This window comes from Sapajus apella, unplaced genomic scaffold, assembly GCF_009761245.1.
Source record: "Sapajus apella isolate SASKATOON/1434 unplaced genomic scaffold, GSC_monkey_1.0 scaffold6, whole genome shotgun sequence".
Classification (NCBI taxonomy): Eukaryota; Metazoa; Chordata; class Mammalia; order Primates; family Cebidae; genus Sapajus; species Sapajus apella.
This window is the reverse complement of record NW_022436946.1, coordinates 28015691-28029991: the sequence shown is the minus strand read 5'-3', so window position 1 is coordinate 28029991 and position 14301 is coordinate 28015691. Positions and strand designations below refer to the sequence as shown.

Genomic DNA, 14301 nt, shown 5'->3' with positions numbered 1-14301 from the left:
TAAGGGCAATAGATCTTTTTGTATTAACTGGTCCTTCTGCAGTAAAGGTGTAAGGCTCTTACTTTAAAGTAATCCAATGTCTTGAAAATGCATTATTGGGTTCATATAGAAAAACAATTTGACTTTTCTCATTAGTCCATTTAAGTATATGTAGATTCTTCTGTAGTATGAACTTTTGGGACATGTGTGGATAATTGTGAGATTCTCTTATGTTTTTAATTTTTCCATCTGAAATGGAAAACCATGATCCTTCTTCACCTTGGTAATCAGTTAATGGCTATGGTTAGATAAAAGAACTTTAGATCAATCATGCAAAAAAAGAGATTATTCAGAAGATTTATTAGTATACGTAGAAAAGTTAGATGTGTCTTTATAATAATAGTTTAAAATATTAATGATAATAGCATTATCAAGTAGCATGGAGCTATTTATTTTAACTATCTTTGAAAATATTGATGATAATAACATTATTATTAAGTGGTATGGGGCTATTTAACTATCTCTTTGATGTGGTTGAAACAAACTCTAAGATGAAAGCTAATAACTGCCCATTTCTTTGTTCTCCTCCCCAGTTGATCGCAGCTACTTACAGTTCCTTTTGAGAGAGACCTGAAAAGATATGTTTGAAAATGTCTTCTTTGAGCAGTCCAAATTTTCATATGCTGTATAAGTCTTTGTGTGCTCTCTCTCTCTCTCTCTCTCTCTTTCTGTTTAATGAATGTTAAAATCACAATGAATGTTTTGGTCATTTCAAGACCATGAAAAACATTCATGTATTAAGCTGAATATTTTTCAGTTATGGGTTTTTATCAAAGAGAAATAACACGTTTTTAAAGCTAAACAATCAAATATAGATATGCTGAGTAACAAGAAACCAGCAAATACTTCTTTGCTTACATCTGTTACATCATGTGAGCATTAGACATGCACTTGTACTACTTTACCCTTCCCTGCTTTGAAGTTTAAAATATTTTGCATAAATCATTTTTGGTAAATAACTATCTCAAAATATAAGCTTCAACACACTTTGGTGACACTCCAGGAAACACTTTGGAACCTCTCTAAGAATATTGTCAGAAGTTGAGAGGGATTTGTTTCAGGTATGACATAAAATACAAAAATTGAATTGCTAGCACAAACTTAAAACCAAAACATCATATAACCTCTCTGTGTTTTGGACCCATCATGTCTGTCTATTTGGATAAAAACTATTGGATGCACATTTTTTGGTGAGCTGTCAACAGTGAAGCATGAAAACAGATGTGTTTCTGCTATTTTCATTATTAGGGAAATAAAAGCAGCTGTGCTGGGCTTGTGTGTGAAGAAAGCTCTCAGCAAGGCCTTCACACTCAAAGCTGGAAAACCTGGCAGTGTAGACCAGGATTTACATCATGAACGTCTTCAAACAAGGCCACTGGGGACAAATGCTGGGTGTTATTGAGGATTTCACTCCTGTCTGGAGTTGTTGGTTCAGTTTTTCTGATATCAAAGCTTTGTGTGAGAATATATGCTAAAGCTAGGTAAAGTCATCATGGCCTTAATTTGCATAAGGCAATATGAAAGATTATTTCAGAACTGCACTTTGTCAGAATTTGTGACTCTGTCACTTTAAAAAGTGAATGTTGCTTATTATATTTGTGTTGGGGGATGGTGGGTGAGAGGTGCAAACTGATGAAAGTGGTTTGATACAGTTCTGCTAAGACTATCTAGACAACGAAGATCAAATATGTGTTTTCTAGGCACAGTACACACAATGGGGGAAAATGCAGCATATTTGGGGAAAGAAAAATAAATCAAAGTATAAAAACAGAGTCTTCTTTTATGCACTTGCAGACCTGACAATAACCAGATGCTAAGGTTTTTTTTGCATCAAATTGGTCTCTTTTTTTGTCCAGAAGGGCTATTTCGGGTTCAGTTTGGAAAATCTGTCACAGAAGTTTACTTGTCTCAAGCTTTTGCTTCCTTCTGTAGGTGTCTGCTGTTTGTGTTTGTGTGTGGAAAGAGGGATAGGGAGGAGATTCTGTGTGTGCATTTGTATGTTTATGCATAAGGCTACTTATATATGTGTGTATTGGTCCATTCTCATGCTGCTAACAACAACATACCTGACACTGGGTAATTTATAAAGAAAAGAGGTTTAATTGACTTACACTTCCGAATGGCAGGGAGATCTCAGGAAACTTACAATCATGGTAGAAGGGGAACGAAATACATCTCCACATAGCAGCAGCAAGAAGTGCTGAGCAAAAGGGGAAAAGCCCCTTATACATTCATCAGATCTCCTGAGAACTCACTCACTATCATGAGAATAGCATGAGGGTAACTGCCCCCATGATTCAATTCCCTCCAACCAGGTCCCTCCCACAACACATGGGGATTATGGGAACTACAATTCAAGATCAGATTTGGGTGGGGACACAGCCAAACCACATCAATGTGGCTATGTGCTTTTCCTGCCTTTACGTAGAACAGAAGTTATCTCTTAGCAAAGAGAACAGAGACAAAAATGAGAGAATAATGAAACTGGATTTCTCTATATTGTTCTGAAGCTTGAACTGATGTTATACTAATGATCAGAATTTAAAAAGATTAAAGTGAAGAGACTGATAAAAGGGAACAGTGACATATTTCACTCTATGTGAAATAATATAAGTACTGCATTTATTTACAGTATCTTGAGAAATTTTCCCAAGGGGAGAAATGTAAAAGGACTACAGATAATCAGAAAAAGTACTAAACTTAAGAGTATAGGTTTTGCTTTAAAATATAGATACTATGCTTTCTTTAGGTAACTATGATAATAGCTCACCACTGTAGCTTTAATTAGAATCTCCAAGTGTGATATAGCTACAGGTGTTCTGATAAGAAATGAAACTCTGTGGTGTTTTCATATTCATTTTTACAAACTGCTTGTGTGCAATAATTTACTAAAAGCTTTTGATTTTCTCTTTCTCTCATCATACATATTTTTTTTTTTTTTTTGAGACAGGGTCTCACACTTTTGTCCATCCTGGAGTGCAGAGGCATGAACTTGGTTCACTGAAGTCTCTTAACTCCTGGGTTCAAGGGATCCTCCTGCCTCAGCCTTTGAGTAGCTACAATAGTTCACCACTGCACCTGGATAATCATATATATATATTTTTGGTAGGGTCTCTGTATGTTTTCCAGGCTGGTCTCAAACTTCTGGCCTCAAGCAATTAATTCTCCCACCTCAACTTACCAAAGTGCTGGGATTATAGGTGTGAACCACCTGCACTGGGTCATAAATTTTAAAATGTTGTTTATTGAAGCAATTTTAAGAGGAGAGTAAGGAAGAAGAGCAAATTTAGGTACAGATTTCAAAAGTCTTGGCATGATCTCTAAAACTTCTGCCCACAGAAGAAATTGTAGAGAGCTACTTAGAGTCTTTTTTTCCCAGGTGAATATTTCTGATGCTACAAATTTAGTTCAAATATTAATTTTTATTTTCATAACATTCCCATTATCTCCTTTTTCAGTCTCTCTCTCTCTCTTCCCTGTTATATCTGGCTTTAAAATTATATTACTACTAGCTTATTCTTGACTAAGCTTAGAACAACCTAGTGTGAGAAAATGGTTTAAACATTGTAGTTATGGAATGGTTATTAGTAATGCTGGTTCAAACATGCTGCTTATCTAATCAACTCTCAAAGAAGAGTTTTTAAAAATTTTAACACAAATTTTGTCACATTTTATTGATTCATATTATGATTCTCAAAAAATGACTATTTCTAGGTTTTCCCTACTGAGTATTTTGGACTTGTATATTGAATAAAAACTCAGGGAACATCACTCTGTAAGGGCAGGAGGTGAAGGCAGATGCCGGGGGAGGGAAAGAAAGTAGCAGCCTCAGGCTTTACATTCTCCAAGGAGCACCCCCCAGAAATATAAATGCCCACCAAACCCGCAGCAAGCCGTCTGGAAGTAACTTCTAAGTTTGTGTCTCACTCACTCTCTCACATTCCTACCTTCTCATAGGACATTCACTCTTTTTTTGTTTGAAATCTACAATGTCGGGATTAACCTAAACTTTATATTGGTGTTCAAACCTATTGCTAAATTCAGTTTAACCTATTGCAATCTGGGCTCTTTCCCTTGCCCTCAGAGTAATTCTCTTATACTACCCCATTCTCATCCTACCTCTCTGACTTCTCTTCTTGGTTTCATGAGGGGCTTCTTTTTTTCTGTCTTCTAAACTTTTGATGATTTTTGTTTTAATAGCACATACTTTATCTGAAAGATGTCATTGTATTTCAGGGTTTTATCTATGGCCTGTTAAAGATTTCTCCAATGGATTTCTCCAGTATAGACGTCTCTTGGGGAAAAAAAAAAAAACAAACATATTTATCTCTTTTGAATATCTATGCCTGAAATTCAGTCTCTTTCATCTCAGCCTCCTCAGTCAGCCTCCCTTCCCTGCTCCTTCTCCTATGACCTTCTATACAACCCTTTCTCTTACATCATTCACTGCTGAATGTTTACCAAATCATACAGATGTTCTTTTAAAAATATTCCGTGATCCTCATATCACCCAGAAAAAATCAAAAGGTCTCCTCCCAGAATGTGGCTTTGTTGGGTAATGAGTGTTTTAAATTAAAAACCCTTAGAGATCAACAGGCTTTGGAAGAGACTTTTTCCCCCATCTACATAAAGATAGGACCCATCAAGGAGAACATTTCGTCTTGTTCCCCTCCCCATGTTATCTTATTATCCGTTATAAAAAAGAAGATCAACAAAATGTGACTACACCTGGACAGATACTTTTTCAAGATAATGACTGTCTTCTAGGAACATTTTAATTCCAAATTGAATGACAGAGAACTATTTTTACAAGTTAGTTTCTGTTGTCCACCCAATCTTTTTCTCCAGTAATTACTTATTGTTCCTCAAAAGAATTTCTCTTCTTCCCCCTTCCATAACCTGTTTTACCAGGTGGGATCCAAGCTCCATTCTTTCTGTAACCTCCAGATGGTATATAAGCTCATGTACCACATTTGGAAAGTTAGGTCTTCATTCTAAAGGCTCCCCTGTGTACATGTTAAATAAGTTGTGTGCCTTTTCTACTATTAATCTGCATTTTGCAAGCTGATTTTTTCTTTTTTCTTTTCTTTTTTTGAAATAAAATATTTATTTCAGATAAAATTAGTATTTCCATAATTAAGATAAACACACATTCTTATCTTCAGTCCATTATTTAAGGTGATTTATACTATAAAATGACTTCCATGAATATTATTAGATTTTCTGAATGTCATTTGAATATCTGCCTACATGCTTGTGGGAAGCTTCTGCAGCCTTTTCTTTGCAGGAATTCCAGTTCTTCTAAATTCTTCCCTTTCCTTCAGGTATTCCATTTTGCATTCTTCATAAAAGGCTGGATCAGTATAGTAAGCACTTAGGCATTCTTTCAATGCAGAGTTTTCTTTCCGACATTTTATTACCATAAGAAGTCCAGAGTCCTTGCAACATTTGGTAAAATCTTGAATTTGTTCGGAACACCTCTCTCTGGCCTTTTCTCTCATTTTTTTAGGGATCAAAACATCTTTTTCGACATGTCTGAGATGCTGGTCTGCGGGGTCAAGCACCACCTCGGCGGGCGGAGAAGAAGGCAGCCGCTTAGCGGCTCCGAGGGCAAGCGGGGAGGGCCAAGCTGATTTTTTTCTAGGGAAACTTCTGAGGGCCAACGGGAAAGCTGGACCTAACATGCTTCTCTTATCATTTCTTGCCTGGATTACTATGATAACCTTCTAGCTGGTCTCCCTGTCTAAAAATATTCATTCCTTAAGCCCATGCTTCACATCACTGTCAGAGTGGACCATCAAAAATCCATTTTAGTACCATCCTATTCAAACCATAAAATTGCTCTACTTGACTAAGTATATAAATTTTCTATTAATTAGACTCTTCTACATTTCAGTCCTACTCCTCATCCCAGTTTGGTGCCACGGCTTCCTTTTGCACTTTATTTCTCTTACCTTCATCCCCTTTTTCCTGCTGTTTCCTCTGACTGAATCATCCTTCCCTTGTATCTTCATCTAACTTTTGCTCACTCATCAATGTATCAACTCCTTCACAATGCCTTCCCGACTGCCCTTCAGACTGTCACCTGGAGGGATAAGATTTCCTCCAGTGGTTTGGGCCTCATGATTGAAACAACTGCTTCTGCACCTAAAACTGAAGCAGTGATACAGAGTGGCACTGAATGGGTGGTAATAAGCAGGCAATAAGGCTGTAGCCCCCAAGCTTCTATATTTTTCTAGAAAATTGGAAAACAGCCAAGTGGCAAAGGTTAAATTAAGGGTAATGCTTCTATATTCAAGGCAAATATTTTAAACAGGTAGCATCCATTATATGGAGAAAGTTTAGCGTGGTAAGTTGAGAGGGTTGTGGCAGGGGTGGGTGGTGAGGTGTGTAGAAGAGAGAAGACAGTAAATAAAAAGAAGGAGTGATTTCAGGTTTAAAATTGTGTCCAAAGCTTTGGCTACGATTACTCCCAGACAGAACTGAGTAAGAACAAAACATGGAAGCCTATTAAGCTTTTGAAGACATTGTATTGTCAAAGAATCCACATGTTACGCTTACAAAGACTTACTACTATTCAAGTCCTACATCAGATAATTCTGTAAACTAGATTGCAAAGCTGAGCAGCCATCAAACATACTTTCTTTCTTTCTTCTTTCTTTCTCTCTCTTCCTTTCTTTTGTTCTTTGATTCATTCGTTCTTTTAGATGGAGTTTTGCCCTTGTTACCCAGGCTGGAGTGCGATGGCGTGATCTTGGCTTACCACAACCTCTTCCTTCTGGGTTTAAGTAATTCTCCTGCCTTAGCTTCTAGAGTAGCTGGGCTCATGGGCATGAACCACCATGCGCAGCTAATTTTGTATTTTTTGTAGAGATGGGGTTTCTCCATGTTGGTCAGCCTGGTCTCAAACTCCCGACCTCAGGTGATCTGCCTGCCTTGGCCTTCCAAAGTGCTGGAATTAAAGGCAACATACATACTACTTTCAACATGTCCAGAGAGAATGAAAGATAGACTTGAAAGGAATTTCCAAGAGGCCAAAGCCATGAGGTCATGGAGGACAGGGTGCTGGAGAGCTCCTCACAGAGTTAAAAATCAGGGACAATCAGACTGGTTCTATAAGAAACTTAGTCTAAGGTAAGGAATCATTACAGTTGATACCCAACAGCCCTTGATAATCACTATGAACAGATGACTGACATTTCTCATTTTTCCCTATTTAAAACAGATGTTATGACAGCTCTCCTAGTCTTGATCCACCATTGTAAACTTAGTGTGTGTGTACTGGTGGGGCAGGGGCAGGGGGTAGGAACATACTTGTCTTTCATTTCATGGGTTTCCAAGTGCTAAATGGGACTTAGAAGGGCTTTAATATATTCCTTATATGATACTTAGGTAAGCAAAAGAATGGATTGTGGGAAAGATAATTCTCTTCTTATCCATGGTAATGAAATTTTACCTTTTACAAGGCCATCCAAAATAAAAAGTACATTTCTAGCTTTTTGCAGCTGGTTGATTGTGTTTATATGACTTGGTTCTGGCGTTTAGAACAAAAATAGTATGTGCTTCTAGGTTATTCTCTTAAAAGGATATCCTTCCGTTGCTTCCTTTTCCTTCCCCAGTTGTGGGAAGGTAAGGTCTGGGCATCAATTGCAAGACGGAAGCCACATGTTGTGAAGGTTGGAGCACTGATATAGATGAAGACTTTATCCCTGAGGCTTGTGGAACTATCATACAAGCCAAATGACTTGTTTTAAGATTTGGAGACCTTCTTTATCCCATCATCAACCCCGTATCATAACTACTATAAATTAAATAAATATAAAGAGTATTCAAATAAGCCAACATAATTAATTCCACTTTATTATTAAATCATGTGTTCATTTGGAGAGTTTTGTGATTTTTGCTTTTTCAAAAGCAATTCCAAACTTCCTCTAAAATCTGCAAAAGCAAAGTCATACATGTGTACACAGTTATTTTCCCTTTCACTCACCCTCAATTTGCTTGAGGGGTAGAGTGAAATATGGACTGGAAGTAGGGCACCATTGGTGGACAGATGAAAATGAGATAATCACATTTTATACTCTTTTGATATGTACTTTTGGCTCCTTTGAGTTGAAATGGTAGATACTTATATTATTGCGTGTTTTTGTTAAATACTAACTTATAGTGGCCCAAACCATCAAGAGTTGAATTGCAAATGGACACAAAAATGATGAAAAGCGAACTTAATTTGAGAAATTTAGGGAAAGGATAGGAGTAAGCACATTTATGAGAGAGCTGAGACATTGAAGGCCAGGGATTTCCTTGGTCCTGGAAATAGAGAGAGTTCTAAAGGTCAATCCATTTGAGCTTGGTGAATATATTGCTAGGGAATTAGATATTTCTCTTCTCCCTATCTGTGTCCTCTCCTTCCTTGGCCTGAGAGATTATCTTGGATTATAAGGATGGGCTATTAATGCCATCAAATGTTTGTTATGAGACAGAGGCATGGCCAGGTATGATGGTTCACACCTGTAATCCTAGCACTTTGGGAGGCTGAGGCAGGTAGATCACTTAAAGTTAGGAGTTCAAGACCAGCCTGGCCAACATGGTGAAACCTCAACTCTTTTAAAAATACAAAAATTAGCTGGGAATGGTGGTGCATGCCTATAATCCCAGCTACTCTGGAGGCTGAGGCAGGAGAATCTCTTGAACCCAGGAGGCAGATGTTACGGTGAGCTGAGATCACGCCACTACACTCCAGCCTATGTGACAGAATGAGACTCTGTCTCAACAAAAAAAAAAAAAAAAAAAAAAAAAAGAGAGAGAGGGGTACAGGGAGATTTGACACATATGAAAGAGGATGTAAACACAGAAGCAGAGGTTGAAGGGACGCAGACACAAGCCATGGAATGCCAAAGAATGCTAGCAGCCACCAGAAGCTGGAAGCTGCAAGGAATGGATTTTTCCTCAGAACCTCTATACAGAAGGTGGCCTTGCCCACACCTGATTTTGGATGTCTGGCTTCCAGGGCTGTAACAGAATACTTTCCTGTTGTTTTTAGCCACCAAGATTGTAGTAATTTTTTTATTTTTTACAGCAACTACAGGATATTAATACAGTGGGCAAGTTATAACTAGATGACATACTGAATTGTCTTCTTTTAAATAAGTGTACACATCAAAGTTACTCATCAATTCATTCATTTTATCTGTAAGTAGAGTTCTTTTCTGTGATTAAATGTGGGTAGGCACAGGCGTGTAAGTGTAGTCATGCTGACGTTGCCCTTTCAGTATTTAAATAGACAGAGTGATTCTATGGCAATCATTCCTACATGCCTCATTCTTTCTTGTTCTTTATGCCTTCAGTTTTTCTAACCTGTTTTTGTCAAAAAAAAATAGTTATGAGTAAGCTCATTACTTAAAGTAGTTCTATCTATTACTCCTGCTCTTTGCTGATACATGTAAATAAAATTATTGTTTTGCCTGGCCTGGCAGTAGGATAGACATCTAATGGATGCAACACCTTATAATGTGTTTTATTTTTCTAAGCATTACATAGGACTTTCTTAGGGTCATATCCATGATGAATAGACTGCATGTTTTCAAAAAGTAAACAGCTAAGATTTAGAAGTCAGCAAGTTGGTCTACAGACAAAGTCAGTCAAAGTCTTTGCTGTATTAAGCCTATGCTCTAAGGGGGAAGACATACTGGGGAAGAGAGCGTTGGATAATATTTGACAAATGTTAAATTACTGTGTTTGTATCCCCCTCTGCAATAAACCATGTTTCATCGCAGTGATTCTCTTGGGGTTGCGCATCAAAAGGATGTATTGACAAATGCTTCTTTAGGAAGAAGGAAGACATAGACATAGTGAAAGTCCCTGTCAGAAAGCAGGCAGCCAGAGCACTCCCTTCTTTCAGTGGCTTATAGGCAAAAAGAGAAAGAAAACATAAGATATCACAGGGAGGAAAATAGTCAGACATGTGGTTTTGATGAAGAATGTGCCATTTAAGGAAAACCAAGGGAACAAGTGTTTTGGCCCAGCCACCCATTAGGTCTCATGGGAGCCCATGAACAGAGTGGCCACACAAAACGAAATGGCCCACATCAGGTAAGAGGTGGATTGGCATACACACACCGAGTCAGAGTTCTGTTTTTCCTCCTGAAACTCCCTGAAGTATGGTGTAATGTGAATGCTGAGTTGACAGCTCGGTCCCTGGCCAAGCCAAGTACACTCAACCACAAGCTCATGCGATATAGATGTCAGCAGCAGACACTAGCCAAAAGCCCAAGGGTGGGACTGAGCCAACCACAGCTCACTGGATCCCAGCCAACTACACAAACAAGGCAGCACATGGGTCATGGAGCAGTCTACCTGGGTACAATTATTGTCTCTGTAGTAATTTGCATAAAAAAATTTCCTCTCTCTGCCTCAGTTTCTCCAACTGAAAATCAGGTTACTAAAGGTACAGATGCTTTTCGACTTACAATGAAATTACATCCAATAAACGCAGAGTAAATTGAAAATATCATAAGTTAAAAGTACATTTAATAAGCTGGGCACGTTGGCTCATGCCTGTAATCCCAGCACTTTGGGAGGCTGGGGTTGGCCATTACTTGAGGTTAGGAGTTTGAGACCAGCCTGGCCAACATGGTGAAACCCCATCTCTACTAAAAACAAAAAATTAGTCAGGCATGGTGGTACACACTTGTAGTCCCAGCTACTCAGGAGGCTGAAGTGGGAGAATCACTTGAACCCTGGAGGAGGAGGTTGCAGTGATCCAAGATCGTACCACTGCACTCCAGCCTGGGCAACAGAGAAAGACTCCATCTCAAAAAAATGCAAGTGCATTTAATACATTGCTGAACATTATAGCTTAGACCAGACTACCTTAATTAAATGTGCTCAGAACACTGACGATAGCCTATGGTTAGGCAAACTCATCTAACACAAGGCCTATTTTATAATGTGTTGAATATCCCATGTAATTTATTCAATATCCCATATAATTTACTGAATACTGTAGTCAAAGTGAAAAACTGAATGGTTTTATGGGTACTCAAAGTAGAATTTCTACTGAATGTGTATTGCATTCATATCAACATAAAGTCAAGAAGTTATTTTTTTTGTTTGTTTGTTTTTCTTTTGAGACAGAGTCTCACTCTGTCTCCAGGCTAGAGTGCAGCAGTGCGATCTTGGCTCACTGCAACCTCCACCTCTTGGGTTCCAGTTATTCTCCTGCCTTAAACTCCCAAGTAGCTGGGACCACAGGCATGCCCCACCATGCTCAGCTACTTTTTGTATCCTTAGTAGAGATGAGGTTTCACCATGTTGGCCAGGATGGTCTCTAACTCCTGATCTCATGATCCACCCACCTCAGCCTCCCAAAGTGCTGGGATTACAGGTGTGAGCCACTGTGCCTGGCCAAGTCAAGAAGTTTTAAGACAAATTATTGGAGGACAGGAACTGTCTGTGTTTACCTCACAGAGTTGTTGTGATGATTAAATTAAGCAGTGCATGTAGTCAACTTAGAACAATTCTGGGATTACAATAATCATTCACTAAACATGGATGAGTTACCCAAGAACCAGCATGAGGCCTTGAAATTTCCTTTCCATATTGCTATGATGACACATAAATACTTCCTTCTCCTACTTGAGGAAAGAAGTTCAGAAGATACATGTAAAAGATGAAATAATTATATCAAACAAATCTAAAAATTATTTAAACCATTGGATCGAATTAAGTTTTAAAGTGAAATCTACTTCATAGAATTTCTTTTTCACTTTTCCTTGCTATTAGCTGGTGGGTCGGGGACAGGCTCATGAATAAGACCACATTAGTTAATAGACTAGGAAATAAAGACTTCATTTTCTTTGCCTTAAATAAATTGATGTGTAGGTAAAAGCCTGGTCCTGGGCCCAAGGAAATGAATGACCATTTTCTGATAGTAATGATCTGTAACAAAACTTCAAGTGAAATAAAGTCATGTGTAATGAAGAGTCAAAGCGGGAACAATAGAGCCAGGGAAGAACTCCCTGAGATGGTAACTTTGGAACTTAGACTTGAATTTGAGAAGGAGCCACACTGACTTATATGTGGAGGAAGAGCTTAGATGGAATGGCAATGCAAAGGTCTGGTGGCCACAGTGAACTGCTATGTTTTAGGAACAGAGGGAGAGCCCATGTGCCCAGAATGATGGAGATGGAGGCACATGCTATGGAGGTATTTACTGGCTGTGGTAGGGAGTCTAGGTTTTATTCTAAAATTAATGAGAAACTGTAGTGAAGTGACAGATGTACATTTTTGCAAATCATTTATATGCATGGAATACAGATTCCAAAGGGACATTAGTGGAAGAGATGTAGACTATCCACTGTGGGTAATCCAGACAAGTGAACGTGATTGAACTAGGGTGATCGCAGTGGATATGGGAGAAAGCGGATGGATACAGAATATATTTGAGTAACAGAGACAATAGTTTGTACTGTTGAGAAATTAAGGACAGCTTCTTAAGTTTTGGCCTTGGCATTGGTGGACAAAAATAGATAACCCTTACTGAGGTAAAGTACGGTTCAGGGGGTTTGTGGCCACAAGACCAAACAGGCATCAAATATCCTGTTTAGAATATATTTAATTTAAGGTGCTTAATACATAGCCAAGTACAAATACCAAGTAAGCAAGGATTATGAATAAGTCTAGAGCTCTCAGTAAAATTCATGGTTTTAACATCTAAATGTAGGTGTCACTATTCATATGGAGAGATTTGGCAACATGGAACTGAGGGACTATGTTAACTTCTCTTCCCAAGTCCACAAGGGGAGTGGTTTCAAAGGCAAGAACTTCCCAGCACCATGCCTCCATCCACCTCCCCATCCCAGAACCTAGAGTTCTTTGTTTAACTTCCCCCTGTGTGGGCTAGGTAAAATTTCAGGTGTGGGCCTTTGTTTAAAAAGCCCACAAAAGCTCTGCCAGGGCCTCTGTTCTGGGCCAGTCAGCCAATCCAGCATCAGAGTCAAAGATCAATCACTCCAGAGGAAATTTGAAAGACCTCCTCTCATTGGACAAGAACATGAATGGGGCAGGAATAACTTCAAAGTTAAAACACTGCTGCCCCTTATCTGTGCAGATTTCCCTCTCTGAGATCCCCTCCCACAACAACATGGTAGTTGTTTTTACCTCTCTACCTGTGCCATATCCCCTTTGGATTCCCCTCACACAGCAGCATGGGAGCTTTCTCCCTCTCCCTCTCTCTCTCTCTCTCTCCCTTCCTCCCCCCCTCTACTCTCACCCCCACCCCCACCCCTCTGCCTAATAAATAGCTTTCTGCCAAACCCTTTGGGTCCAATATTTGCTTGAACTGTAAGCTCACGGAGCTGCCAGGCCCCTTCCTCATTCTTGGAGCAAGGGAGGCCAAGAACCTGAGGGCACACCCAGTCAGGGAGGGCGCTCAGGCCCGTCCTGTCCTCGACCCGGTTACAGGACCGTAAGCAATCATCGATTTGGAGAATGTAGGTAAAGAACAGGAGAGTGCTCAGATCTATATAGGATGAAGCAAAACCAAAACGCAACACAAAATGTTTCTTCATCTGTCTTTTCTGTTTCTGTCAATACAGTGGAGAAATGCACGGAAGATACAAGCTAAACTTGGAACACTGATTCTGTCCTGGTTGTAGGATTGGAGGAGGTTGAAGGAAAATGTTATTATTATTACGATTTTTTTTTTTTGGTGTATGCATTCTGTGTTATTTGAAGACACATGGCTTCAAACATGGAAAGTGCCATAACTAATACATGTTCCTTAGAGACAATTTAGAAGATAATACCAAGCCAAAATTAAAAGAAAATTTGGTATATTTTGCCATACTCAGAAGCAAATATTGCCAACATTTTAACATATAGCGCTCTGGACTTTTTCTTGTATAAATGTGCTTAGATCTAGAACCTTAAATATTTTATTTTTAGTATTTCACAAAAAAACGTTCTCCAGAGTTTGTGTTGTCAGTTTTCATTCTATCCAAAGTTGATTTTTCTCAGCTCCTAAATTTTGATACCACTTATACCTATGATCCAGAGTTTAATTCTGCTTATCCTACTTTTGTATCCTTTGACTACCTGTAATTCCACGTACGTGCCCTCTCAGAAGCCCAGATTTAATGTATTACCCTTGAAATGTATGTTTCCACAATCTGAACATTCTGAGTTTTGGTAACTGGTACCACTCTCCACTAAACCAGAATTTTTAGGCAGGTTCTTATCCTTGACCTATTCCATTCTCTT

The 14301-nt window shown here is 38.8% G+C and overlaps 1 protein-coding gene across 1 annotated transcript; it reads right to left on the bottom strand.

The window, feature by feature from the left end:
• Positions 1-5126: 5126 nt before the first annotated feature.
• Positions 5127-5663, bottom strand: LOC116549041 (COX assembly mitochondrial protein homolog). The gene has a single exon (XM_032274462.1). The coding sequence runs from the start codon at positions 5538-5540 to the stop codon at positions 5286-5288; it is 255 nt and encodes an 84-aa protein (XP_032130353.1). The 5' UTR covers positions 5541-5663; the 3' UTR covers positions 5127-5285.
• Positions 5664-14301: the final 8638 nt, after the last annotated feature.